Raw genomic sequence first — 26,581 nt, 5'->3', positions numbered from 1 at the left:
GGGAGATAGGCCTCCAAACCTTGGAGGGCCTGAGATGTCCCTAGAGAGGTGGCGTCTGATACCCAACCTGACATATAGACACAGAAATACAGGCACACACAGATACAAACGTCCATTCCCACCCTCATGCTCTCATATGCACTTACTCCACACTCAACCAACGTGGAGACAAACATAAAGAGACGCTGTACACACGATCACACTCCCCAAGCGTACTCTACGAACCGGGTCTAGGTACCCTTGACCCTGGAGGGGGGAACTGCACCCAGACCCAGGTGGTGTTACCCTTTTCCCTGCGGTGGGGAGAGGCAGACCGCCCCGACTCCGCAGCAGCAGGGAGGCCCCACACTCCAGACCGCAGTCGGACGGCCAACTCCTCCTCCTAGCCCCCCCCCCCCCCGCTCCAGCAGGCCGCAGAGAACGGGGGTGAGAGAAGACTCCAAACCTCCCTCCACCCGCTCATTGTAGTGTTGATGCATGTGTGTTCTAAGGTGCATTTAAAACCCAGGAGGGCATGGAGCTACCTGCCAGAGAGCAGCAGGTAAGCGCATAGTCCCTCTTGCTAGACCTCAATGTCTACGTGTATTTAAAATTGAGAGGTGGGCAACGACGTCAGGGGTGAGGTGTACACCCTCAAAAAAAAAAAAAAATATATATATATATATATATAGCAAGTGGGGCGTCCACAATCGACAACAGGACAGCACACTGTTTAGTTATGTGAAATCATCATCGATGAATGTGTGGAAAACAGAAACTACAGCTTTATCATTTTTGGTAAATTTACATGTTACAGTGAATAAAATACATAAACGGATCTGTTTCAGTTTATAGCAATATTTAGACTGAATACAGGCTGCTGTTGGACATGGACAGGTAACATCTTTTTGACTTGCTATCACCAGGATCTGGAGCTGTATTGTAAACAAACACTGAAGCTCAATTTGATCAAAATAGGAATAGAAATGTTTTAACAGACTGAAATAATAACACATTAGCTCCTTGGCTGGCAACTCATGAGATACAAGCAGACCAGTGGATCAGAAGGTTACAATTAGCTAATAACCTTTAGTGATATAAGTAGCTAAAGATTATTAGCTAACTAGCTAGTTAGCTAGCTAACGTAACTAATGTCCCCACATTATCAAAACAGTTTACACTTTTGCTGTATTTCAGTTAAAGTGTGTTTTAAATCTACATCACTGATGTGTGTCATGAAATTACCTCTTCATCTTCTTTCTCCTGCAGCAACCATTAATGGCAAGCCATGCTTTTGTGTGAGTGCACTGCAACATCATGACATCAACAACACTGGACACAAAACCTTTTCATTCGATCCTGTATTGTCCTCAATAGACAAGTTCGGAAAATATAAGATTTGAAAGATTTGAAAATAATTCCAGAAAATGATGCTAAACTATGTTATTATTAGTATAATTAATTTGAGCCAGGACACTTACTTATACTCTTAAGAGAAGAAGAGCAGTTAGCAGGTGGGTTTGATAAGATCTTGCAGTACTGTCAGTTGATTCTGGGTAAGCTAAGTAAGCTTTGATAAAGTAAGGTGGCATATAAAAATCAGCACATGCCTGTTGATACTACACAATTCCAATAACAATCACCCTTTTATGCAGTGATTGCTGCTAATATTTAGCTAGCAGTACACTACAGATGGAAAGTGACTTTCTGTGTGCAGTTTACGGGCTCTCAGGTGTTAATTCAGGTTTGACACAGGTCATTAATTTGCACTGTAAATACAGCATCTTATTAGGAACTAACCAAAACTGTTCTCCTGTTATCATTGTGCTTAGCATACGTTACTCTGCCTGTTGTGATGTTCTCTTGCTACTGCTATTTTTTCTCCTTTTATTGATTGTATCCTAATTGATTTATGTAAATTATGAAATTATCTAAATGATATTGTTCTTTGCAGACTGGTTAACCTCTGTCCATCTTTTAGCTGTTACTTGAAATACCCATGCTGTCTTATAACTACTGTAGTCAACATAGTCTGACCCAGTGCTGTCAACATTACTATTTAAAATTTATCATGAAGGTGCAGTTTATTTGACTAGGAAATGAGGGACGAAGTACAATCTCACATGCTCTTTAGAGAAACAAAGGGAAGAATAGGGGCAGGTCAGCTGATTCATCCTGAGCTGCCACCCTCTGTTATTTGTCTCCCGTAGCTCAACTCTGACCTACATTTAAAAAAAAAACAATGAGATACTTCTTTATTTCTAACATAATTGTAACTTGGCTCAAAAACATTTTTTACTTTATGTATTTTTTTGACATTACATAGATCAGACTATGGAATAATAAAAGCAATGTGACTGCAAGGACAAATAAAGGAAAGGAAAAATGTTAATGTCCTACAGCGCATTAAAGGGGAAACTTATTTTGTTACTAGCTAATGCCTTTAAGAAAGATTTAGAAGGAAGCTGAGACAAAAAGAAATCACACAGAAAAATCAGAGAACATTGCTTATAATCATACAAATATATGTTATTTTATTGAATATTATATCAGAATAAGACATCTCCTTTCATTTCATGTAGGAGTTATTGTAGAAATGTACACAGGTCTGATGGCAATCATGGAGAGAGGGTGAATTGAGGGCACGTGTCTGTCGATACTGAGAGGGAGTCATCCGTAAGGAGCCAAAGAACATTAAAGTATGCATGCTTTGCAAAAACCACAAAATTAAGAAAAAAAACAACCCATGTCAGTAATTCTTATTGCAGACTGTCATTATAGCCTGCAAGTTGTGAGTGCAGTTAGCGTGTTAGATTTGTTTCCCCTCCTTGAGTGCAGGCTGGTAGTTCTGGTTGCATATTGCTGGTCTTTACTCCTGCTTTGCTGCTTCTTGGCATATCCAGAAAAGCCAGAACGTCCCTGCTTCTGCTGCTTCTTTGGGCTCTTAGTGCAAGGAGTCCGTGTTTAAATCCCTGGTGACACTCGGGAGGTGCCTGAGGAGTCAGGCCTGCCCTCTGTGGATAATCGGTGCCAAGGCCAAGTGTTATTTATGGCTTCTTTATCTTTTTCATTTTTTAAAGTGTTTGTTTGTTTTTTGGAAGACAACGAGATCAGTTTGAGAGAGAGAAGTTAAGAGTCTGTAAGAACAAGAGTGGGAAACCGTCTGGAAGACTCGTGTGACCGTAAGTCTGATGCCACCAAGGTCATTGCTGAACACGTTTTGGCTTTAGAAACTGTTCTGCTGTTTTTATTTTATCTTTCTGACTCGGTCACACAGTGAGATTCTTTTTGGGGGAAGTTTCCCCATCGGTGTAAGTTCAACAGTGCTGAGCAAATACAACAAATAAAACCGAGCAAGTCCAACCAAATAGGAACAATTCTTCATAAAAACAACATCAACGAAAAACATGAAAAGGTATAACAACAGAAAGGCAGTAAAAAAAAGAGTACAACACTAACACAGTTAGTACAGTTTTAAGAAAATGAAAATATGTGTTAGTAGATCAGATATACAATATTTGTTAGTATTAACATATATGTAAACTGACAGCATCCTGCACATATAAACCATCCAGACGACTTCTGTTGTCTGGAAGCAGTCTGCTACCCTGTGTAGATTCCTCACATACTCAGGCATTCCTGAAAGATGCCATTCACTCACTGAAACAGCAGAAATATCAGCATACTCCACAGGTTCAGCATATTTGGCTTTGTGCATTCTGCACATTAAACAAATCCTTATTCAGAAAGAACTATTAAAAAAACAATGTTGCAGCCAAGACTCAATTTCTGTTAGTGTCCTGTTTTGAATATTTAAAACGCTTGGAACAGCGAGCGTGGCACACATCCATTTTGTACTGCTGTAATTCCAGGACTGATTTATAATTTATTTAGGATGGTTTTTGAAGTATTTAGTTGGCACAACTGCCTTCAAAAATGAGATCCATCAGTTTGAACCCCACTTAGGTTATGCAAGAGGGAAAGGATTTTTAGAAAACTGTATTTTATAATGGTGTGCATATTGTGTTATCCAATTTATATTAAATCTCTTGTGTATGGACCACTGTCATGTACCATTAGTGATTGTTTGTGAGTTGTAATAGATAAAATAATTCATTGGGATAGCATTAATCAAATTCAGTGAGATGCTGCATTTTGACTATTTAAACTTACAGCATAGCAAGGCGGTGGCATCAAAACCACATTAGGAACCCACGACGAGCACATTATAACCACATTAGGGTATGATGCAAACAGCCAAATGTCATGATATATTGCCATCTTATTAAAATTCTGTGGAAGGAAAAAAAATTCTTGAAGTTATGCCTTCAGCACTGTGGCTTTCTGCCCCTGATTAAAAATTCTGCCTCTTAGCAACCAACTACATCCATTAGAGGGTGCTAGTTAAACATAATTTTTCCCTTTAATTTGACAAACTCCATGGCGCACATTTCTGTACTGTGAATGCAGGTTAAGTTGGTTCACGGTTTTGTGGATTTTTGAGGATCATTAGTGTTCATTAGAAAGCAATAAGAAAATCCTGCATGCAGGTAAAATAGATTTTGTAAAATGTAAAACTCAAAAAGGTGCATGGCTCAGATTGAATTTGTGTAGCGCATGGATAAATGCTATGCCTGAAAAGGCCGTTTTGTTTTTGCGCATGTCAAATGAAATGTTACCAGGGTTTGCTGCAAAGAATTCCCTGGATGTTGGTTAGTTATTGTACAGTGCAGTAAAACTGCTGCTTCTAAGGTTCAGTTTACCTTTGGTTTAACTGGTTTACTTTTCGCAGATGTGTGTCTCGAAGCAGACTACGGCTACTGATGCTCACACTGTTCCAAAATGAGAGAAAACTATTTATTCATCATCCAGTGTAAAAGCCTCCTCCACCGGGGGTTGTCCATGTGGCTCCTTTGTTGAGTTTACAGGTTGAAATCAAACAACAGCCCTCTGAGTTCATCATGATCAAATGGATTTCCCTGTCTTTGGCAGACCTTGGGGAGATTTTTGCACCTATTGCAGGGTTGATGTTTTTTTCGTTTGCGTTTTATTGAGTCTATCGATCATTGTTTCAGTCTCATGCCCTTTCTTTTTTCTCGCCTCTCTGTCTTGTCTTACCATACTGTTAGTCATAGATACACACACTCACACACAGAGACCTTATAAAGACACTAAAGGTATGCACACCTACACAGGCAATGTGATGTTGAGAAGAAACTTAATGTTAAGGGATCTGTGTGGGATAGGGATTACGACTTTAAACCTCTCATGTGTGGGCACGCAGACTATAACATTTTTTTTTTTAAATTTTCCATGTCACCACCTTACTGTTAGCTTTGTGAGACCTGTATTCATAAATGTATTCTCACTTGCAAAGCAGAACAATTCAGACTTTAAACTACAATAACAAAGATCCTCTTAACAGCTTTTCTACTTTTAGGACCACCATGTCTTTTTCCTCTCCTAACTTTTCCATTCAAAAGCATGACTAGTTTCACTTAACAGCTGCATTGCTTAACTTCTCTACATTGCAGAACATTGCTTCATGGCCATAAAGCCATACTTTTCCATTTAGCCCCTCTGGTAAAGCATTCAACTTTGTTCTTCATTTCACGTCAGACCTGACATTCTCTGATCTAGGCTGTCTACTTGCAGTATCACCATCAGACAACTTACTGTGGCATTCGTCATTACTACAGAGGTGAGGACTGATTGGCTTTTGGGACTAAGGAATCTACGGAAGAATTTGGATCAAGCGACAGAGGGTGCTGAGGGTTATTTCTTAAAATCTTCTTTAAAAAATGAACTGGAGCTTCAGAAATATACATTTTTATACTCCTTTGTGTTTTTAAAGTTCCTATTAGTTGCAAGTCTGGTAAAAAAAAAAAAAAAAAAGCTATTACATCTCATTCCTTTCCTGTCAGTCATTCACTGCGTTGGGCTTCAAGTACTTCCCTTTCATAGAGTGAACTTGTGATCAACTTCAGAATTCAAAATCGTGTGCTGCCTGCTGTGCAGACACATTTATATCATGCAGTAGTTAGTAATGCATGGTTAGAACCCATACAAGGCTGTACCAGACTCCTCCGAGAGGCAGAACATTGGGTTTCCAAAATAGATATTTGTAGGTCTGCAATGCAAGGACAAAATATCCAAATTTAAACTGAGTGAAGCTCCCTCTGGAAAAGCCCAGAAAAATGAAAGACTTGATAAAAAAATGAAAAGCCCTCCAACTAATTTCCTCCATAGACCCTCTGTCCTAAATAGCACACAGTGCCTCTTTGTCTCACATTCATTATCATACCCACATGCCGCGCGCAATCCTGCCAAAATTCTTGCTTACTTTACTGCACACATTCCTTATCAACATTCCTCAAGAATACACCTCCTAATCCGTCACTCTTCCTAAATAACCGCCACCGTGTGATGACTTCTTTACAATTCCGCACACAATTTCCGACTTACTTTTCACCCTCAATACGGCACATTCGTAAAGCCTCTATTTCACTTTCTGTAGCATGTCTGCACATTTGCACATTATGTGACCATTCAAATTAAACTCTATTGCCAATGCACAGAAATTCCTAGAATTATCGGGGAATTTTTAGCAGCCATCTAATAGGCATTTTTTTTTCCCGTTTGGCTTCCCCATCTCCCAACATTGCTCTTTCCTGTCATAGCAAGGGACTTAACGCTGTCTGTGTTTGTTGGTAGTATCCATGCACCATTCACTTTGACTGAACATTGTGGTGACATTTGTTTTTCCCCTCAGTGACTTACCAGAGCAGACAGCACCCAACAGCAGCCATTACTGAAATATCCCTGACATCTCCCATTTAGACACCTTGTATCAGGTCAGTTGCATACAATTCTAAAATTGCATGCAGTTCAGTCTCGATGCAATCAAAATACCGGTTAATTGAAACTAAAAAAAAAAGTTACATTTAATGAAGATTCCTTTGAGGACACTCATTCATTTAAAATATATACACATCACACAAAAGATGTGATGAGTGGTACAAAGTATCACCTATTCCACGACACAGACATGTCAAAGACATTGTGCTGTGTCTGAAGGACATAGTAGAGGTTACCCACAGTTTCTCTTTCTATCCTCTGTGCATGCACTCATTCACAGAGAATCTTACCTCACATTTATACTCTAAAAGACAGCGACATAAGGGGGTTAAAATACAATCACAGCAAGACGTTCACTCAGACAACTACATTTTTGAGGGCAATTCTTCCAAGGTGATTTGATAAAGCTAGTGAGTGGATAAGCTGCCAGACATCCTCAGAATAACAAGTGCTCCAACTCAGAGGCTCCTTCGGCTTTGATGTTGGGCTTCAAACCTGGCTTTACTCTGACAGCAGATGCCGAGCAAAGTGTACACTGGCGTGCTTTTTCAGGTGACTGATCCACCCTGGGTTTAAAATATGAGCCAGTTGTTTCATTTGTAGCCTTTAATGAGCGAGCGCCATAATTAGCGATCACCCGTTAGAGATTACTGCAGTAGAAAGAGGGTGTCATGCACTGTCTCACTTACTTATGCTGCCCCTGTTTTTGATTTTGCTGGTATAAATATTGCTCAAGCCTTTTGACCCTTTCCATTAGAGTCTGGAAAAACAAAAACAAAAATACATGAAAGTAAATTATATTTTATGGCTCATCTTCCCAAGAAGAGTAGCTGCTTCAGGTTATTAATTTATTTTACTGGGAACCACTGCTTACACCTACACCAAGCAGTTCCTTGCTCCTGAACTTTATAGCATTTGTTGTGAAATTCAAATATTCCGCTTTCTTATCTCCAGCAGGACTGAAGCAACCATCCCCACCTCTCTGCTTATTCAATATAAGGTTTTTAGCATCATCCGGTTATTATCACAGCTAGCAAAGAAAGCAAACAAAAGAGGAAAAGGATTCGTTTTTAGTTGCTGCTGACCTGACCCGACCCAAGCTTCCTGCAGATTTCTTTCGTCTCTAAGCCATATCATCTCACTTTGAGCTTTAGTTGACCTTAGTGATTAGCTGGTAGGCAGATGGTGGGTGGAAAGCTGGCTGAGCCACACTGTCACCAACTTTAGGGCTCAAGAGGGAGCCCATGGGTGAGGATTATCCTGCGGAGTCAGTGCTGGATGTGTGTGTGTGTGTGTGTGTGGTGACTATACAGTACAATAGAGCTGATGATGGGGAAGGCATATGAGAAAAGATGAAACTGTCAGCAGACAAAGAAGCTTGATCCTGACGGAGAAATAAATGGGGCTGCACGTAAGCAAATCACAACAGGTACAGAAAGAAGTGACACTGGGAGAAAGGGTGGGGTGGCGGTGGTAGGAGTTCTGGCTCAGACCCTGGGCTTTCCTTTCACTGGTTTCAGGTGAGGGGGGACTCCTCTCTTAGGTCTTCTTGGCTGCTGATGGACTGCTGACTCTTTATCCCTCAGCATCTTGGAGTGCACTTCTGGAATGAGGTGGCCGCTGAGCACCATTCCCCCAGCCACCCTCAGTGCATAGTGGGCAACTTTGTTTCAAGTGTCACTGCTACCCTTTGTCCCACCCTCATTCTCCTGTGCTATGAGGCCTCAGCCTTGGGAGCTTCTTTCTGTCCATTCTTTAGGGACGGCGAATCTGATGTCTTCACCGTCTTCCGAGGTGGGCTCACTGGCTCACTGACTAGCTCGTGTAGCGATGGCTCCTTATACATTGCAACTGTGTAACAAAGATAGGAGTCGTCAGTTAGCAATTTAGGTTAATGATTAATAACTGAGAAATAAACTATTTCAGTATAGTTTTTTAAAATATACCCTCTATAACTTTAGGCAGGAAGTGTGCCGCTCCCTTGGTCTTCTTTACCCGGTTGCCCTTCATGACCTGACCGTCACGGTTGATACCGATATACCAGGAGCGGCCAGACTGGGTCTGCCGATAGAGCATGGAGGAGTACGTAACGTAGTAGTTCTCAAACACGCTCTCTTTGAACCTGCACTCAGGAGTGAAGTGCTCCTGAAACGAGATATGGAATAGGAGAAGAATTGCATTCATATTGTCAAACTGAACATAACAAGAAAAAGTAATCTGCAAATGTGATGAGAATATTTCTAAATTATCGCAAGTCTTTGAACTTGGACTACACTGCATGTCAGCCCAGACTAAAAAGGAAACAGAAAAAAAACAAAAAGAAAAATATGGGATGCATACTGTGAAACACATTAATGAGGTGGCTGTTTCCGGAGGGAAAGGAAGGATAGAATTAGATCTGAACTTGTGTTTCTTTGAGAGCGTGGATGTTCCGGTCTTTTAAGAACAGCAAGAAAAGGTGCAGACTATAATATAGATGTGAGAAAAAGCATTAACATCTCTGCTAAACATAACAACTACCCAAAGGGAAAATGCATAGATGGAAAAAGAAGATGAAAGACACCTAAACAATGACACCAACACACTGCAGTGTGCACACATACATTGCTGTGTGTACATATAAATGACATCAAAGTGCAGGAACTGCTTCGGAGACATCACAATATGCTGAGCCTGGGATGATTATAGGGGTGAGGATAATACTGGTAAAGTTTACCAGTGTTTGGAATCACTGTTTCTGCAATATGTATGCCATAATTGGTTATGACATGCATACCGCATTTAATTTGTGTTAAGCTTATAATTATGACATGCATAAGAAGTTGTTTTTAATGTGTTTCCTGGTTAAATAAAAGTTACATAGACAGAGACGCCCATTGCAGAGCCAAACACCACAGTTTCCAAAAAGTAGACACCTATGTGGAAATTACCCAACTGCAGTTGGTTAAAATTATTATTCTTTTTTTATCAATGTACAGTGGCAGTTACTAGTTAAAAGATGTTACGAAGCCACAATCCGCTACCCAAAATTTCAGCCCTGACAAATGGCTGCACCACCGCCTCTCTTTAAACCCTCTTTTTTGCTCTCTTTGTAATTAGATGTTGTAACATGATGTAAAGTAAATGGCTGAATTTCATTTAAAAAAAATACAATAAAAATCAGTGAAGTCAAGTGTAACTATATTCTGTACTGGGACGTGAACGCCAGCATGGAAGAAGCTAACGCTACAGCTGCTAGCACTGCAGAGGCCAAACTAATCTGAAGTTCTGCACATTTCAGCGACACTTCTAGCAACGGTAACATTATATTAGCTATTAGGTGTGGCTTTGGGGACAGGGATGGGGACACCCTTTTGCGCCTGGGGACAGCTAGACTGGGACATAACGATAAACGTGTTTAACAGTTTCAGCTCTTAAAATGCAGACTGAATACTCATTTGACCAATATTTAATTTTGTATTTTTAAAGCATGCTCACCTTCAAATCTTTTCTCAGGATTTTGTATCTTTTTCGACAATTAGAAGACTAGTTGCCAATAACATCCTTAGTTAAAGGCCCGGTGGAAATAGTTTTTGTTTCTGTAGTTAAATTTAACCTGTTGTGACAACAATATAGCATTTTCTTTTTGACATATATTGAGTGCCATTTCTTGAGCATAGAACATAATGGCTATAACACTGCTAGCATTAGCTACAGCAGAAACAAGCAAAGAAACGGCACAGCCAAAATACCAAAGTTGAGCATTTAAACCAAGGGGTGGTCAAAGGAGCTTGCAAAGAAAAGCGTCTGGACTTCTTTAAGTTACTTGAAGACGTTTCCAGATATAAACCTAGTGGGAGTAACCCACTAGGTTACTCCCACTAGGTTTATATCTGGGACTCTCCACCATTTGACCTTAGAACTGAAGAAGCTTCTCGGATGAGAGGTGAAACGTCTTCAAGTAACTTAAAGAAGTCCAGACGCTTTTCTTTGCAAGCTCCTTTGACTACGATGACCTGGATGACTGAGAACCTTCACAGACAAACCAAGGGGTGGTTTCTCAGTGGCCCAAATTAATGAATTGACTTAAAACAAAACATTTTTTTGGGCAGAGTCAACCCTGAGGTGTGAGAAAGTTCACATCTATAGGACCTCTAAATCTTAGAAAAACAGGTTGAAAACAAACTAGATTTTAAGGGTCACAAACTAGTATTACATTTATATTTACGATACATGTTTGGGTTTTTTTTGTTGGTTTTTTCCAGACTCAAATTAAACAACAGAAAGATCTTTCACCCTGCAATCCCCTAAATGAGATTATTAATATAGGCCACTCTCATGTAATGCCAATTGTCCGTGACTGGCCAAATGTGTATAGACAACAGAAAATCAAATTAGAAGAACTTGGATCATGTCCAACAGTTAAACCATTCTTTGTAAGTGATCATGTCCCTGCAGCACTTTCCCTCTCTCTGTACTCAGTGTAAGGGCTACTGAACACTGCATAATGTTGGCTGGTGAGATTAACCAATTGTGACAGATATACATCACTCTTAGTCTCCATCAGGGTCTGGACAGAGTCTGTCCCCTGTCAGAGAGCAAAGCCAATCTGTTGGATTGATTAAGTGAGAGCAGCAGGCCAGAAATGGCTGAGTGGAGAATTTCTGAGACTCGGGACAAACAGTAGCATCAAACTTGGCGTAGACACGTTTTAATAAAGAGACATAAGAGACCTTCAGTTTCAAACTTATCACAGATCATCAACTTTCTGCTTTATAGGGGAGTTTTATCCTTTAGCAAGGTATTTCAGGACTGTGTGTCCTCCCTCCATTTATTTCTGACCCACTGCTCCACCAGTGTTCATGTCCATTTCACTGCCACCTTCCTACCATATGAAAATAAGCTTCTACCCTTAACTCAACAAACACTCCTGCTACCACCACATTGCAGAGCTATTTTAAGATCCACTGACAGGTTTGATATCTTCTGCTGTGCTAACACAGAGGATGGGATCGATAGATGATCTGCTTCATTCATTATTAATCAGACCAGAGAGCAAGAGGGTGGGAAGTGCGGGAGACAGAAGGGGAAAGGTAGGGGAGACAGGAAAGAAAGCAGAAGATCACTCAGAGAGGACAGAGGGATTGGTGGGTAATAAAGGAGATTAAGAACTGAGAGAAAGGGAGATCCCTATTATCCCCCAGGACCAAAAGGAGCGCACGCTGAGCTGACAAGGGCTTTAGTCGTCAGCACCCCACAATCTAACACTCACATTCCTCTGGAAACAGAACCCATTACTACAGCGCAATGCCCCTTAGTTCAACCTCTGAAATGACACCAGTGATAACCCCTCTCCCAAGTCATCCTATAATTACCCTTCATAATCACGCCCCTGAAATTAGTCTAATGATAGAACTCATGTTTTCTGTACTTCATTCAAGTAGTCTCAGAAGATCTAAAGAAAAACCATTCTGCGAGAGCAGGCAGGACAGTAAAAAAATGTCCTTATAATACAAGGATTTTTGATGATGACCTACCGCAGTGGCTTCTATTGCTCTCCCTAATGGATACAAATATGTTACTGTAATTATCGCCATCTCTCAAACTCACCTTGAGGTAACCTTTAGACCCTAGCAAAACAATAGTTTCCGCTCCCACTGACAACATCACTCAAGCCACCAACGTCTGCAGATGAATTATTGCTAATGATGTGTGGAGCGTTGCACATTTTAAAGAGCAATGAGGGAATATTTCCATCTAAGTGGTGGGTACTTGGACTGAAAACGAAAAAAAAATCTCCTTCTTTAACCGTGACTTATTCGGAGACTTGGCTAGCTAGCTTCCCTCTTCATGTGTCGCAAGCCAAAAAATTAATGCGAATGAAAGCAGATGAGAAAGATAATATGTAGGGTCTGTGCGGAGAATTCCTAAGATGGGTAGAACCTTTTTATGATGCAGAGTATCATCCAGACCTTCCCCGCCCACACACGCAACCTCCTTCCTCATTCCTTGTGTGTGATTACATCTGTTCTACCTGCTTCAGTAAGCTTTGCTCTCCACCACGACCATACTCTGGAAGTGCATCAAGCCACACTCACACACTCACAGGGCAGAGTTCCCTAATCTTACCCTGCAGATAATTAGGATATAGGGGACAGGAGTGAGGTTGTGACTAATTAGAGAGAGTAATTCCATGCATGATATGTAATATCTTGTTCACTTTAATTTCATCATGCATGTACAAGCATGAAATCAGAACTGATGCCCCTGAAAATATAGCTCTATTTCTGTAAACCAAAACATCATTTGCATTTATCATGTTAAAACATTTGCAGTTCCCCATTTAGACAGCAGGGGTCATAGTGTCATGCAGGCTTCCTGCATCTATTAACCGGCCCATCAACTCCTTGTGTAATCTATGGGAAACTGTGAAATGTGCCCAGCTCCAGTAATCCCACCACATTCCCATAGTTCTGCATCACTGCTGCAGCAGCCCACTCACATGACAACATGAAATGTAAAGCTCATCCATGCAACATTCACCTAGTACACACACATACATGCTCTCTGCGTTCAGGAAGCCTTCCACCTCCCCCTCCCCAGCAGGGCATGTTGCTGATGTTGTTTGTCAAGCCAGATGTGGATGCACTATGACACGACGAGTTACATAAGTCAGTAGACTACAGAAGCTTATTAAGAGGGATTCAGAGAGGATGAGAATACTGTCTAGCACCACACATGTATGATCTGTCCCTAATGCAGTCCGGGGAGAAATGAAGCTCACATGACAAGAATAGAGTGGATGATAATGTGCTGAGACTCGTGGCTCTGCAGTGCTGATTGATAGCTGGAAGTCCCTTGTCAATATAATGCTGCTGAGAGTGGAGCTGTCGCTGACATTCCCTTCTTCCACCGTCGGCGACAGCGGTGACTGTTCCGCACTGCCCGCTGCCTTTATCAGAAAACCCTCTGCTTTAAATATTCTGGGACGCAGCACTGTGGTTAATAGCTATTCCATACTAGGGCTGCCACAAACGATCATTTTGATAGTCGACTAGTCACCGATTATTTTTGCGATTAGTCGACTAATCAGATCATCATCCATTGGACGTAAAACTACAGCTTATTGCACCAGCAGCATCTGCTCATATAACTATCATTAGCTTACAGCTTTAAGTGTTTAAGGTCTGTGCTAACTAAAAATAAAGACAAGATGATAGTTCATTAAATTTTAATGAAATTTGCAGATTGTTTCGGTGAAGTTTAATGAACTCCTTGCTATCTAAAATATAACAGGACACTGGAGTAAATTCTCCAGCATCTCACACTTCTGATAATCAGCTGTCTGCTTGACGTTTATTCAGCTGTGATTAAACTATAACTTTAATCTCAGCCAAACTGATTTACTCAGGAACAAATAAAATACTAAAAAAAAAGCCAAACAATAACATTTTAAGTTATCTAAGTGACTCATATATATTTAACCTGAGTAGCGAAAGACGGCAGTGGGTTTGAAAACGATTTGCGGGGAGTCCGGTGTTCTCGCGGCGCTAGTGAGCCTAGCCCCCGGCTCGCTAACGAGCTAGTGGGTAACAGATGTCTCCGAAAACGTCGGAGCGCTTTTGAAAATATGTGGTGTCCTGATAAACTGAGCAGATATTTGAGGTTTACACAGCTACATTCTCGCCTGAAAATATGTTAAACGTTTATTTTGTGACCCAGAAAGAATAATAAGAGTAACATTAAAACTAACTAGCTGCTGCCATTGTTGGAAACTGCGCTGGGCCGCGCTATGAATTCTGGGACACAGCTGCTTCTTCTTCTTCTTCTTCGGGGTTTAACGGTAGCTGACATCCTTGTACATGCAATGCTGCCATCTTCTGTTTCAGTCCGTTATTACACTCTTAAATCCTGCCACTTATTCCTGCGTCTTTTGTGATCTTACAAAGCTTCAAATGACGCGTCGACTATTAAATCAGTCGTCGACGATTTTGATAGTCGACGTAATCGTGACTAGTCGACAAATCGTGGCAGCCCTATTCCATACAGTAGCAAATCGGATAATGTATCCTGACTATTTTGGTAGGAGAGCCACGGTACAGGCCGGCTCATGAATCCATCACAAAGAATAGGATTTTTGCCTTTCCTAAGTGCTCCTAATTGGCTGCCTTGGAAAAATGTCCTGCTTTATTGTTACATTTCTGCACTCTGCCTCTTTTCTTTGGCTCTGGCCAATTATTCTCCCTGCTGCTTTTTCTAATGTCCACATTTTCCCCTGTCCTGTGATAAAAGCGATGCTATCAAGCAGTGGTGCTGTCCTGCATCTCAATGTAATCCTTTCATGAAAAAGAATAAGAAGGACACAGGTTTTCATCAATACCTTCTTCACTATTCTTCTCCCTTTCCTGTGTCTGTCTATGTTTCGTCTCTTTTGGTGCCGGTCTGTTCTAAACACACCCATCAATACTTTAGTATCTTTTAATTAATTAAAAGACTTGGACACCACACTATTTAATTGCATATATATATATATATATATATGTGTGTGTGTGTGTGTGTGTGTGTGTGTGTGTGTGTGTGTGTGTGTGTGTGTGTGTGTACTGACTAGTTTTGACCAGCACATCTTTGGCCAAAACTTGCTTGTTGATGGTCATGTTAGCCTTCACTAACACAAGCTCTTTTCTCCCTCCCTCTCATTCTCTCTCTCTCTCTCTCTCTCTCCATAGCACATACACACACACTGTTTCTCTCTCTTTTTCTCAGTGTCCATGAGGAGTTTTTCCAGAACACATAGATTATAAAATGGGGCAGGAACAAGCGAAGCTCTATTTTTGTATCGGAACCAGCCTTTTCCTGTTGTCACCCACAGGTAGTGAGGTTGAGATTTATGTCTGAGACAACGCTACTGTTGACTTCCTTCCTCTGTTTTTTCCAAGTCTGGCTCAACAGCCACACACTGCTGTATATGCATGAGGCAGGGGCATGAGAAAATTTTCCCTTGAGCATGCAGAGGCAAAACCTTCTAATAACTAACATAAGTGGCAGAACAAGCAGTGAGAAAACACTCTGTTAGCCACCTCAGCTCTGTTGTGACAGCCAAAAGCATATGTATCACATAGAACGCTGTCTGAGTAAAAAAAAAAAAAATCTGGCATCTTTTAAATGAAAAAGATGATTTACATTTAAACACAGCACAAAGTTGTGTAGACATTTGCCAAATGCACTCACTCAAAGAACTAAGATTAAATAAAATAAAATGAGACTACTAATGTTTCAGAAATTAGAACATGCTTTATGGCCAAAAGAAAATCATGTTCTGTTGTACTGCACCTATATGAGCCCATAACTGTGTGTAAAAGAGAGGAATCTCTCCGAAAGAGGTCAGTTTGGCATGTACTACAGCTATCGACTGCTGCTGAGGAAATCCCTTCTCTCCTCTTCGCACAGAGGAAAGGCACCAAAGTCTAATGCATGCTAATCAGGGGCTGAGAAGATAATAAGAGATGTTGCAGTCCATATGCCAATATTCAAGATTTGACTCTTTTATGCACAGATGGTCCTCTCGCATTTATATGCATCGATGCACACTTGCATTCACTGATTTTGCATGTAATTTTCTGTTCTTGAAAGCAGCACATATAACCAGTAGAGAGAAAAGATCCTAGTTATACAACATACATGAATAAATAAATGTGTTTTTACAAATGGGTGCATGAGTGATTCAATATTTGTACTTTTTCATAGCTAGGATATTGACACAAGGTGAAAAATGATCAGCTGTGCACAGTCTAACTTTCTAGTGACTTTAAGATAACCTGGTCTTTGTTATTTATAGCAACAAATGTAACTTTATCACCTTGGTATTTTTTTAATCTCATGCAGGATTTCATAGAAAACAAAGTTGTCACAGTAAGGTGTAAAGAGTCAACATTTCCTGTAGTAGTCATAAATTTTTAAGCATGTAGCCATGGTTAAGTGATTTGACACTAATCGCATGTAAGCAGTATTGCAAGCACTGTCCAGAGTGCTGATCAGACTTTATCCTCTTGAAGTGACACCAAAGCTGTCCAAGGTGCTGACTGAAAGAGTCAAGTGTTCTGAGACAGACGACATTGGAACTATCCATCTGCCCTTTTTGTCCATTCCTTCACTTCTTAAAGTATAAACTATTTAGTTAAAACTCCCAGATGAGTTGGTACTGTATATGCTTGGTCTCAAAGCCTGAACATTTTATTTTCTTAAACAGTGAAAGGTCGACTTTTAAGAATATAAATGACTTCAAATAAATACTTAAATATCTAAAGTGGTAAAATGTAATATATACATAAAACAGAGACCTGGGACACATTTCTGAAAAATAAATTGTTGTATTTTGCTACTAAGCATTGCCTCACATATTCTAAGTTGACAGGATATTTATTTTGTTGTGGAGTATTGCCACAGTGTGGTATTGCTACTTTTACGTCAGTTAAGGATCTGATGACTTATTTCACTACTATGGAGCAAAAACTACAGAACTGTACAAGTGTTGAGCTATCTCTTATTATAACTTGGAAAATTGGAAAAGGGTGTAGCAATCTATTGAAATTTGTAAATAGAGCATCCATCCATCCGTTCATTCATTCATCCATCTGCTGTGGCATATCTGGCTTTAGGTTGCGGGGTGCAGCAGTCTAAGCAGAGTAACCCCAACCTCACTCTTTGGCTATTGTTTTAGATGTACAGCAATTGTTTTTAAGTATGCTATAGAAATAAACATGACTTGACCTCTTCCAGCTCTACCGGGGGATATTGAGGCATTTCTAAACCAATCGAGAGATTTAAACTCTCAGTGTGCCCTCCTCTCAGTAGGACATGCCCATAACACCTTACCTAGAAGGAGGTGGTTTGGACATCCAAATCAGATCTCCAAACCACCTCAACTGGCTCTTTTCAATGTGAAGAAATGGCGCAGGGCTGTCCAACTCCAGTCCTCGAGAGCTACTGCCCTGCACCTTTTAGATGCATCCTTGTTCCGATACACCTGAATCAAATGAATGGCTTGTTACCAGGCCTTTGCCAAAGCTGATGGCATGCTGAAGAGAAAATCCAATCATTTGATTCAGCTGTTTTGGAGTAGGGACTGAAGTTAGACACCCGTCGAATGGTGGGTGTACTCCAAATGAATGAGCTCCTGATGCTATTTTACCATGCAATTGACATGATTGAATGCCTTCTGTAAGTCACAAGGCACATAAACTCGTGGGGCTAACTCTGATATACGCTTAAATATCCTCTCCAGTATCCTGGCATGAAGCTTCCCAGGTGGGCTGAGGAGTATGATCCCCCAATAGTTGGGTCACACTCTCTGGTTCCCTTTCTTGAATAAAGGAACCACTAGTTTTTGAGATGTGGTGGTCCTTGAAGGGTTCCACCAACCATTGTGGTGCCTCTTGAGGTCTGGCCTCTTGAGGTCACTCCCTATTGTTCCCAGACTTTCCTTCCATTACAGAAGGCAAATCAGTGGGGCCACTTTTGTGCTGCTGGCCATCAGATACTTTCCAGATGGTTTTACATGGTGGATCACAATCTGATGGAACTTTTCTGCTTTCATATTTCTATTAGTTTTGACAAGATCCCCAGCACCACTGGCTGAAATTCATCCCCAAAACACGACAAAGCCTCCACCGTGTTTTACTGATGGCTGTACATACTCACTGTTGTACCACTCTCCTGACCTCCACTGTACATACTGACAACAACTTGAACCAATTTTTTTTTAACTTGGATTCATCACTCCTTAAGACCCAAGTACCTCTGACTTTCAGTCCAGTTCTTGTGTAATTTGACATACCTCAGGCTTTTATCCCTGTTTCAAGTACGGAACTCATTATATTCTATTGGTTGCAATAAAAAAAATAAAACGTCAACAGTTAAAAGGTTCTAAAGATGTTTCTGAATTATAAACTATCTCAGTAAAATATGTGTAGCGTAACCTGTTTAGCATAACTCACTTGACCAGAGCTGTTTATTTTCTAGCTGTACTAGGACAAGAAGATGATTACATCAAAGTCCCCAAATTAATGTTTTTTAAAATACTGCAGCATAAAGATAGGTTAAATTGTTTTGGTACAAATGATCTGTAAGGTGTCTAGTATCAATGTCTATATTTGCAATTATTTAGCTTTGTTCAGTATAGCCATAGACTGACTGAACATTTTAATGGCAACAATAGTGACCAGAATAATGCTGTATATCTAGGCATGCTCAGAAAGGATCGTTCTTGCGCTTACTATCACAATCAATGAATGATAGTTGACAGCAAAACCCTGCTTTGAGGCACTATTTCTCATCCCAGTCACTTCACACTTATAGGTGCAAATCACCTCAGTGCAAACAGAAGGTCATTTACTCGGTGAAGCCAAAAAAGCAGAGATGAGAACCTGAAACCACTGAGCCCGACACCTTCCACCCCTTGGCTGCACCTAGAAATAAAAAAGCCCAAAACAGACTTTTTTTATCGAATTTTCCCTTCCCTTTTTAATCGGTGACAAACAGAAGGCCTGGTTGAATTTAAAGCCCACTTAGAATCAAGCTAACTTATTGCTGGCAATGAAAGTCAAGCTCTTACTATGGTTTTACAGGGACCAAAAACAGTCCTGATACCCAATACCACCACAAGCATCCCCCGCAGGATACCCCAGTCCACATAACACATGTAGACTGGTTGAGCAATCTCCCATACACCCTCAAATATCATGACCAGGATGAAAACCACATTATTTGTCCAGAATCCAAGATTCATCTAATGGTTGAACTCTCCTCTGAGGTATGCTGGCATAGACCTTACTGGTCAAGCTGAGTAGTGTGATCCCCTTATAGCTGCAATGCAGAAGAAACTTAACGTGAAGCTCATCCACCCCTAGTGCCCTGCCACCAAAATGTTTTTTAACTACCTCCTGACCTCTCTCTTCACTGTCTCTCTTTCCACTACAAAAGGTGTGTCAGTGGGATTGAAGAGATTCTCGAAGTACTCCACTATCTGACTATATCCTCTGTTGAAGTTAGCAGCTCTCCATCTCCACTGAATAAAGTGTGAGTTGGAAGCTGCTTTTCTCCTTGTGTCACCTGACAGTTTGCTAGAATTACCTCAAGGCTGACTGAAAGTCATGCTCTGTGGCTTCAGTTTTTGCTTCTGCTACTGTGAGAACCACACTTTGCTTAGCATTCCAGTACTTGTCAGTTGCCTCCTAAACTATCCAGGCTTGACAGGACTCATCTCCTGTGTCCACTTTCTGGTTCTGGGCTCACTGCAGTCACAACAGACATCGACCACCTTATGATTGTAATCTGTACACTAATGGCAGTAGGGAAAATGGTCCATTCATACTTGTGAGGTCCTTTCTGAAGTGCTTGAACTTATAGCTAAAGAATATTTTTATCTACATAGCTGTGATTAAGACGTTGAAGATTACTTTAGCATACAAGATCACAATCTAGTTGACCAACCCCATGCAACCCAAAGGGAGAAAATTGTCATTATTTATAGACATCCTATTTAGTAGTGTGTGCTCAAATAGCTTTACAAACTGTAATACATCAACTTATATTAATACCCATACTAATATATTGTTCTTTTCACTCTTTGTTACTTTATTTCTGTTTTACACCTTTCTAAGTTCATAAATTAGAAAAATGATTTAAAATTGAATTTATGTTTTCAATGCAATAAATAAGCGAGGCAAGAATCAAAAAATATGCAAGCTTTTGTGGTAAGTGGGCTCATATCTTGAATTTACCCTCATTTTTACAGTTCTGTATATACATGCATTGCGAGGTTTGTGATGCATGTACGTATACATCATCAGACCCATGTCATGCAAATTATGCTGAAATAGAAGAGACAGTAAACTGAAGTCTAAGTGACAGACAACTGAACCTCTAAATCCAATATGACAGTTGATGATAACGCCCTGATTGGTTTTCTCCTTTTTGATTTCCTTGTCAGTGATGTGAGTAGGCATTAGCTTTTCTGTAGGAAAGATATCAGGACCCCGCAGCTGTTATCCAAACCTGAATGGATGCATTCTAATCCAAAAGCAGAACAATCATCTTGGATTTAGTGTCACAGCAACATATCTCAGATATGTCATGAAATGGAAGTATTTTGTTTGTATAAGCCTAATGGGTATACTTACTGATGTATAGAGGTATCCTTCACTATTCATGGCGAGGTACAACCCTGTCTTTGCCCCCTGAATTGCCACAATCCGCAGCCCCACTGGAATTAAGTTGAACTGTGCTAAATTGGGAAATAAAGTCAGAGATAGAGAAGGAAGGAAAGGAAAAAGTCAGAAAATCAAACTGCAATACCATATCACAACACATTCTGCTATTCTGTATTCATATTTGCAGGGTGAATGGCTCCAGTGTCAGTGCTGCCTGCGGTTTCTCTCTTAAGCCCAAATGCAGTGACCTCTTACTTTATGTTTATGGAAACATAACACTCTGTCACCTTCACTGAGCTTTGTGCTGCCACTAAAACTGAACAATAATGGAAATGTTCTGCCATGCCAACTGCAGCTTAGAGTAAAGACAGCAACGCAGTGTTGGTAAAATACACTAGTAAGCTAGTTAACAGTTCACCAAGAAGTAATGTTACATCGAGAGTAAATAAAATGCCACATTCAGACTTCGGCTTTAAAAAAAGGCCTATGTCTGACTCTTGAAGGTCAAAAACAAAGAAATGATAAGAGAGCACTGCATAGTTTCCGCTCTGATGGCCAGATTTAGTTTGCGAAAGGTCAGGACGAACATTCACATCGTCTCAACGGTTGTAATATGTCACTGCTCTCTCTGGTTTATAAAGTGCATATAGTGACCTGCAGATCCAATCAGAATCTGTGATCCAAGCGTTTCTGCACGAGAGCCGAACACACTAAATTGCCAAAGTTTGACAGGCACTGCGACATGATGTGCTTCCTATTAAGAGACAAAAATAACAGCCCTAATTGAACCAATTTTGACAGGTGAGCTGACAAAATCCTAACTTTTTCCTCCACTCTTCAGCCATAGGCCCTTACAGCACAGCACGACACCTGCTGTTGTTCGGTTAAGTTCTTTACAGCATTAACTTTGGCAAAAAAATTACGAGCATTTCCATTTTCCAGTTTTATATATATATATAAGTGGGTAGAAGCAATGCTGGAGGCTAGATTTGTAATAATTGTTAAAAACTTACAACATAAGCATGATATCTGTACACTGATACTCACAAAATGAGCTGCTTTCATCCCTTGTGCTGTCGACAGTGCCATCAGGCTGCATCTGCAGGTAGTATCCATGTTGGCTGTACAGCCGGGTAACGATGCCTTTCAGCTGTGGCTCTGCAAGGGAGGACCAGAAAGCAGCGTGGCATTAGACAGATGTGACATTTACTAATTTAATGGCCCTGAAAAAAAAAACGAATGGTTAGTCAAATATGTCATTTTAAACAAAGGCACCAATGAGAAAAATTAAGAAGTGTATTATATGAAGCTAGAATGTGGTTTATGTGCGACGTAACCTTAATGATTTTCTGTTATGAACTAATTTAAAATGATCATGTATGCTGAAGGGCAACTGGGCATCAGCATTACACATTTATAAACTTTTATTGGCGGTGGAAGATCTCTAATATTATAATAGAAGAATATTTGTACAACCTTAAAGCAATTTGCAATAACATGTAAGAATATTACACGGCTATGTATTTTTTTGTACAAGACAGTGATTTCTCTGTAGGGAAACCAGTGGGTGATGTCATGCTGGTAACATCCATCTTTTTTATATACAGTGCATAGTTTGTTTCACTGTTCTTCTTTAGCCATGTGCCATGAGCAAATAAAGTAAAGTGAGATACTTCACAGTCTCCTTCTTGCTAAATAAACAATATATTCAAGGGGACTGGGTGCTAAATGTGACTGACTAGAGGAGCTGAATGTTTCATGAGCGGAGTCCCCACAGCCTACTCTGTGTCCATTTAACAAACTGAATCTCTGCAGCACCAGGCTCTTTGTTGTGATTTCTCTTTTGAGCTCAGCACCTTAATGTCGTGCTACTCCAACAACAAGGATAACCCTGCATTTCCCCTGATTTTGCTTGTAGCAGAGTGCTTTATTCAGTCAGGACTAGTGACCTGATCAGCCCCCTTCATTCCAGCTTTAATAAGGCAGATGAAAAATGGTTAAAGGAGCAGTTTATGATGGAGCCTCTGGAGGGCCATCTGGGAGTTCCCCTTCCACTATACTCCTCACATGCACTCGCACACACTCCTCTGGGAATGACCTGGGGCACTGCGCAATCTGCCCGTCTTCTTCACACTATAGCGCGAGGAGCCTGAGCGAGGCAGAGGATACAGGGATGAGATCTGTAGGACTATTTCCCAGAGGAAGTGTGCCAGGGCTGAAACATCAGTGAAACTGTGACCTACTCCCATTGTTACACGCATGCACGTCCTTTTGTTTTCAAAGCCTCCTGTCAAAACATTTCTCTGTCTCCACTCTCTCACTTTCCTCTCCTTTTCCATTCCATACCCTCTGAGTTATATTTGCTTTCATCCCACCTAATAACATCATGCATCATCCAATCAGAGCAGGGAAGCCGTTCATTAGTTGTCCCCGCAGATTCAAAAGAGAGAGATGAGAGACAGAGAGAAAGAAAGGGAAATGGGAGGATCGGGGAGGACAGAAGCGAGCAGAGGGACAGCGAGGGAACAGTGAATGAGATGACACTGACATTTCATGAAGAGCTGTATGTGCAGGAGAGGGGGGAAAAAAAAGCACATTTAGGCAGAAATTCAATAGACAGCTTGTGCAATATAGCTGCAATCAAAACTCCCATGCTTGGTGTCAGGCGCACTAAAACTAATGTTTCACTTAGCAGAGCTGGCTCTGACTCCACAGTCCTCACCACAGCACCAGCACACATTAGATTTTGATCCAGCATAATGAGAGCAGGCTCCCAGGAAAGAACACGACAGCTGTATTTTACCACAGCTGCACTGAGGGTTCATTGTGGTCAGCGGATTGGTCACGTCGTGTGAAAACACTGATGTCACCACAGTCCCATCACCATTTATACTGGTGATCAAGGCACCAGATTGCTGAAATAGTCTCCTAAATGATATGTGTCAGAACTCGGGGGGGGGAGTAAAAGTTTTTCAAGGAAGTCTCCTATTTTCCAGCTGTTGCAACATCTTCCTCTTGTAATATGGGAATCTCAGAGCTTTTGAAATGGTGTGTCACTGAAATGTTGGCAGAAACCAGCTCAATCGTACTCTTGTATCTTCAAAGCGCAGTTTAAACCAAATGTCCCACCATTTCTGGCACACGTCACCATTTGTGAGGATGTGAGACGCTGACATAATGTGCCCTGCAGAAATGTAAGGATCTTTAGGTAAAAATTTGTTTGATCTTCAAAGATATTTCTGCTCTAGAATAAAAGACTCTGTAAAAAAAGAGTGAAGCTAATATGGAAGTGACTTAAACTTCTATAGTAGCATGTTAGCTTATAACTTCCAGTTCTTTCCAATGGCAAGTATTTTAGCAGTTGCAAAAATTCAATTCAGGGTCACAAGAGGGCTGGAGCTTATCCCAACTAGCATAGGGTGACAGGTGACAAATATTTGCACTCACATTTAAATCTTATTGAATACAATAGTGCATAATAATACTGCTTCTTGCATCCTTTATGTACAGTGTATGTCTAAAACTCAGGCAGATAGACACTCACTCTCTGACTTTGGCCCAGAATATTTTTTCTTGTCATATTTTTAAAAGAATGAATTAATAAAGGAAGTAATCCATTGATTAATAATTAATTAGTCAAATTAGCTGCAGCCTTGAACTGATTAGTTGTTTTTTGGTTGGCTATTTTCAAGCTGAGGTAGTGCAGTTTCTTCTTTTCAATTCTTTTTTACCAAATGAAGATTAGTGGAGCAACTGAGGCCAAATCCGCACAACAAATGTCGACAGTGATGAGATATAGTCCTGTCTTTCGTGTCTGAATTCCTCCCGGTAATAAGAGGTCTCTGATTATGTGGGCTCGCAATATTAAGATTGGTGAAATAGAGCTTTATGAAGAATTTCACTGGGTAGCTAATTCTTTATAGGGCACCAATGGCTTATGTAAAAAGGAATAAATATGTTTTCTATTGCCATATTGTAGTTGCTTGTTGTATTAATGGATTGGAGAGACAAATAAATAAGCTGGAAAAAAAGAGGATGGTTGTGCCAGGGATTAAAAAACAAAAAAAAAAGCAGACTTCATAAGGACAATGAAGACGAGGAGTTTGGCCAAACATTTAGATTTTCAGACCAACATGGTGAGAATGGCAAATAGGTTGTTGTGTTTACCGTCCAAAAAGAGGGGATAGTGTAATATATCACTGGGATTTAAAGCAAATTGGAATCTGAAGTCTTTTTAAACAGCAAACTGAATGAAATTCACAAAATCATGAGGAGAAGAAATCTGAGCAAACGGTAAAAGTAAGAACTTATTGTTTATTCAAGAAAGATTACAGATGTCACAAATGTTTTAAATATAATTTTTCTTATTTTGCTCATTAAAGATGGGGAATATTATCATTACATATTAAACGTGGAAGATACAGGAAAATTCCCTTCATTTTATTTTGAAATTATTTATATTTTATTTATTTAAGTCCACATTCCTGATTTGGATAGGCTTTGATATTGAAGATTCATTTAAATGTATTTTTATTAATGTTTTTTTTTTCATTTTATAAATATATCTTTCTAAATCATGTAAAGAGGACAACAGTAACATGTTAGACAAATTCTTCATATTACTCCATGCGGATTATAGACTTATATATATATGGATTGTGTCAAATATGCACATGCAGCATTTACATCTTTGGTTAGAAAACATAGTAAAATATCTCCTGGAACATTATTACATTATTATCTCTGTTTATGTTTACGTTATTATACAACTCTGATATGCTGATGTTGACCTGTTTAAATAAGCTAGCTGTCTTGTAAATGTAAAGAACATTTAACACTTTGTTAAAGAGTCAACTAGAAACACCTGAAAATCTTATTTTCTGCCCATTGTCCAGCATCACTACTGAGAGATTTTTGTTTCATTTAAATAGAACAATTTAGATTAAAGGCTTAAACTAAATAAATATCTTACTATAATGATTGTATCAAATGCACACGTGTCTGTTCCCTAACTCCTCCTAGACTTGTTAATCAATGGGAATGAAGAAAAATTAAAAATATATGTATTTATTATTAATTTATCTGGTGTGTATAAACAGCCATTTTTGCCATCTGACTTTATCTGACTTTATCTCACTATCACAACAAGATGGCGGCGCGCACGGGTGCAGCGGCTCTTAGCTCTCCAGTTTGGTGCTCGTTTTTACTTTTAATGTGGATATTTTTGAATGTTTGCAACGCCGCCATCTCTTACAGTCGCCAGAACCTAATTGACCTAGGTTTTAAATATAGTTTGTCTGTTTCTGGCGACTATCAGCGAACACACAACATCCTGGTGGAGATAGCGAGACCGCCAGGGTCACCGTGGATGGTCTGCCCGCCCAGCAAGCGTAGAAGGCGACGGAGGGAAAGAAAGCAGAAGAGGGGATGCCGGTCGGGCTCAGACGCTAGGCTACGCAAACATCCACACCGGCCAGCACTTCCAAGCCTTTTCCTATCGAACGCCAGATCCATCACCCACAAACTTGACGAATTGGAGCTACAGATAGCCAACACAA

The 26,581-nt window shown here is 40.2% G+C and overlaps 1 protein-coding gene and 1 long non-coding RNA gene across 2 annotated transcripts in view; one reads left to right on the top strand and one right to left on the bottom strand.

Moving 5' to 3' along the window:
- The first annotated feature begins 519 nt into the window (after window positions 1-519).
- LOC309715439 lies at window positions 520-22,156 on the top strand. Its single transcript, XR_014279207.1, has 3 exons — window positions 520-541; window positions 1,249-1,277; window positions 22,107-22,156. It is a non-coding gene; the product is annotated as an uncharacterized lncRNA (long non-coding RNA).
- Window positions 2,517-26,581, bottom strand: part of fgf11b (fibroblast growth factor 11b) — a 41,511-nt gene continuing 17,446 nt past the window's right edge. The window contains exons 3-6 of the mRNA XM_082548570.1: window positions 22,071-22,181; window positions 20,994-21,097; window positions 8,784-8,982; window positions 2,517-8,688 (exon numbers count right to left, since the gene is read on the bottom strand). Of these exons, the coding sequence (XP_082404696.1) occupies window positions 8,552-8,688; window positions 8,784-8,982; window positions 20,994-21,097; window positions 22,071-22,181 (551 nt within the window). The 3' untranslated portion in view covers window positions 2,517-8,551. The remainder of the gene's footprint in view (window positions 8,689-8,783; window positions 8,983-20,993; window positions 21,098-22,070; window positions 22,182-26,581) is intronic.

This window comes from Aulonocara stuartgranti (genome assembly GCF_965226115.1).
Source record: "Aulonocara stuartgranti genome assembly, chromosome: 10".
Classification (NCBI taxonomy): Eukaryota; Metazoa; Chordata; class Actinopteri; order Cichliformes; family Cichlidae; genus Aulonocara; species Aulonocara stuartgranti.
Note: the sequence above shows the minus strand (reverse complement) of the source record. Positions and strands in the feature narration are given on the sequence as shown.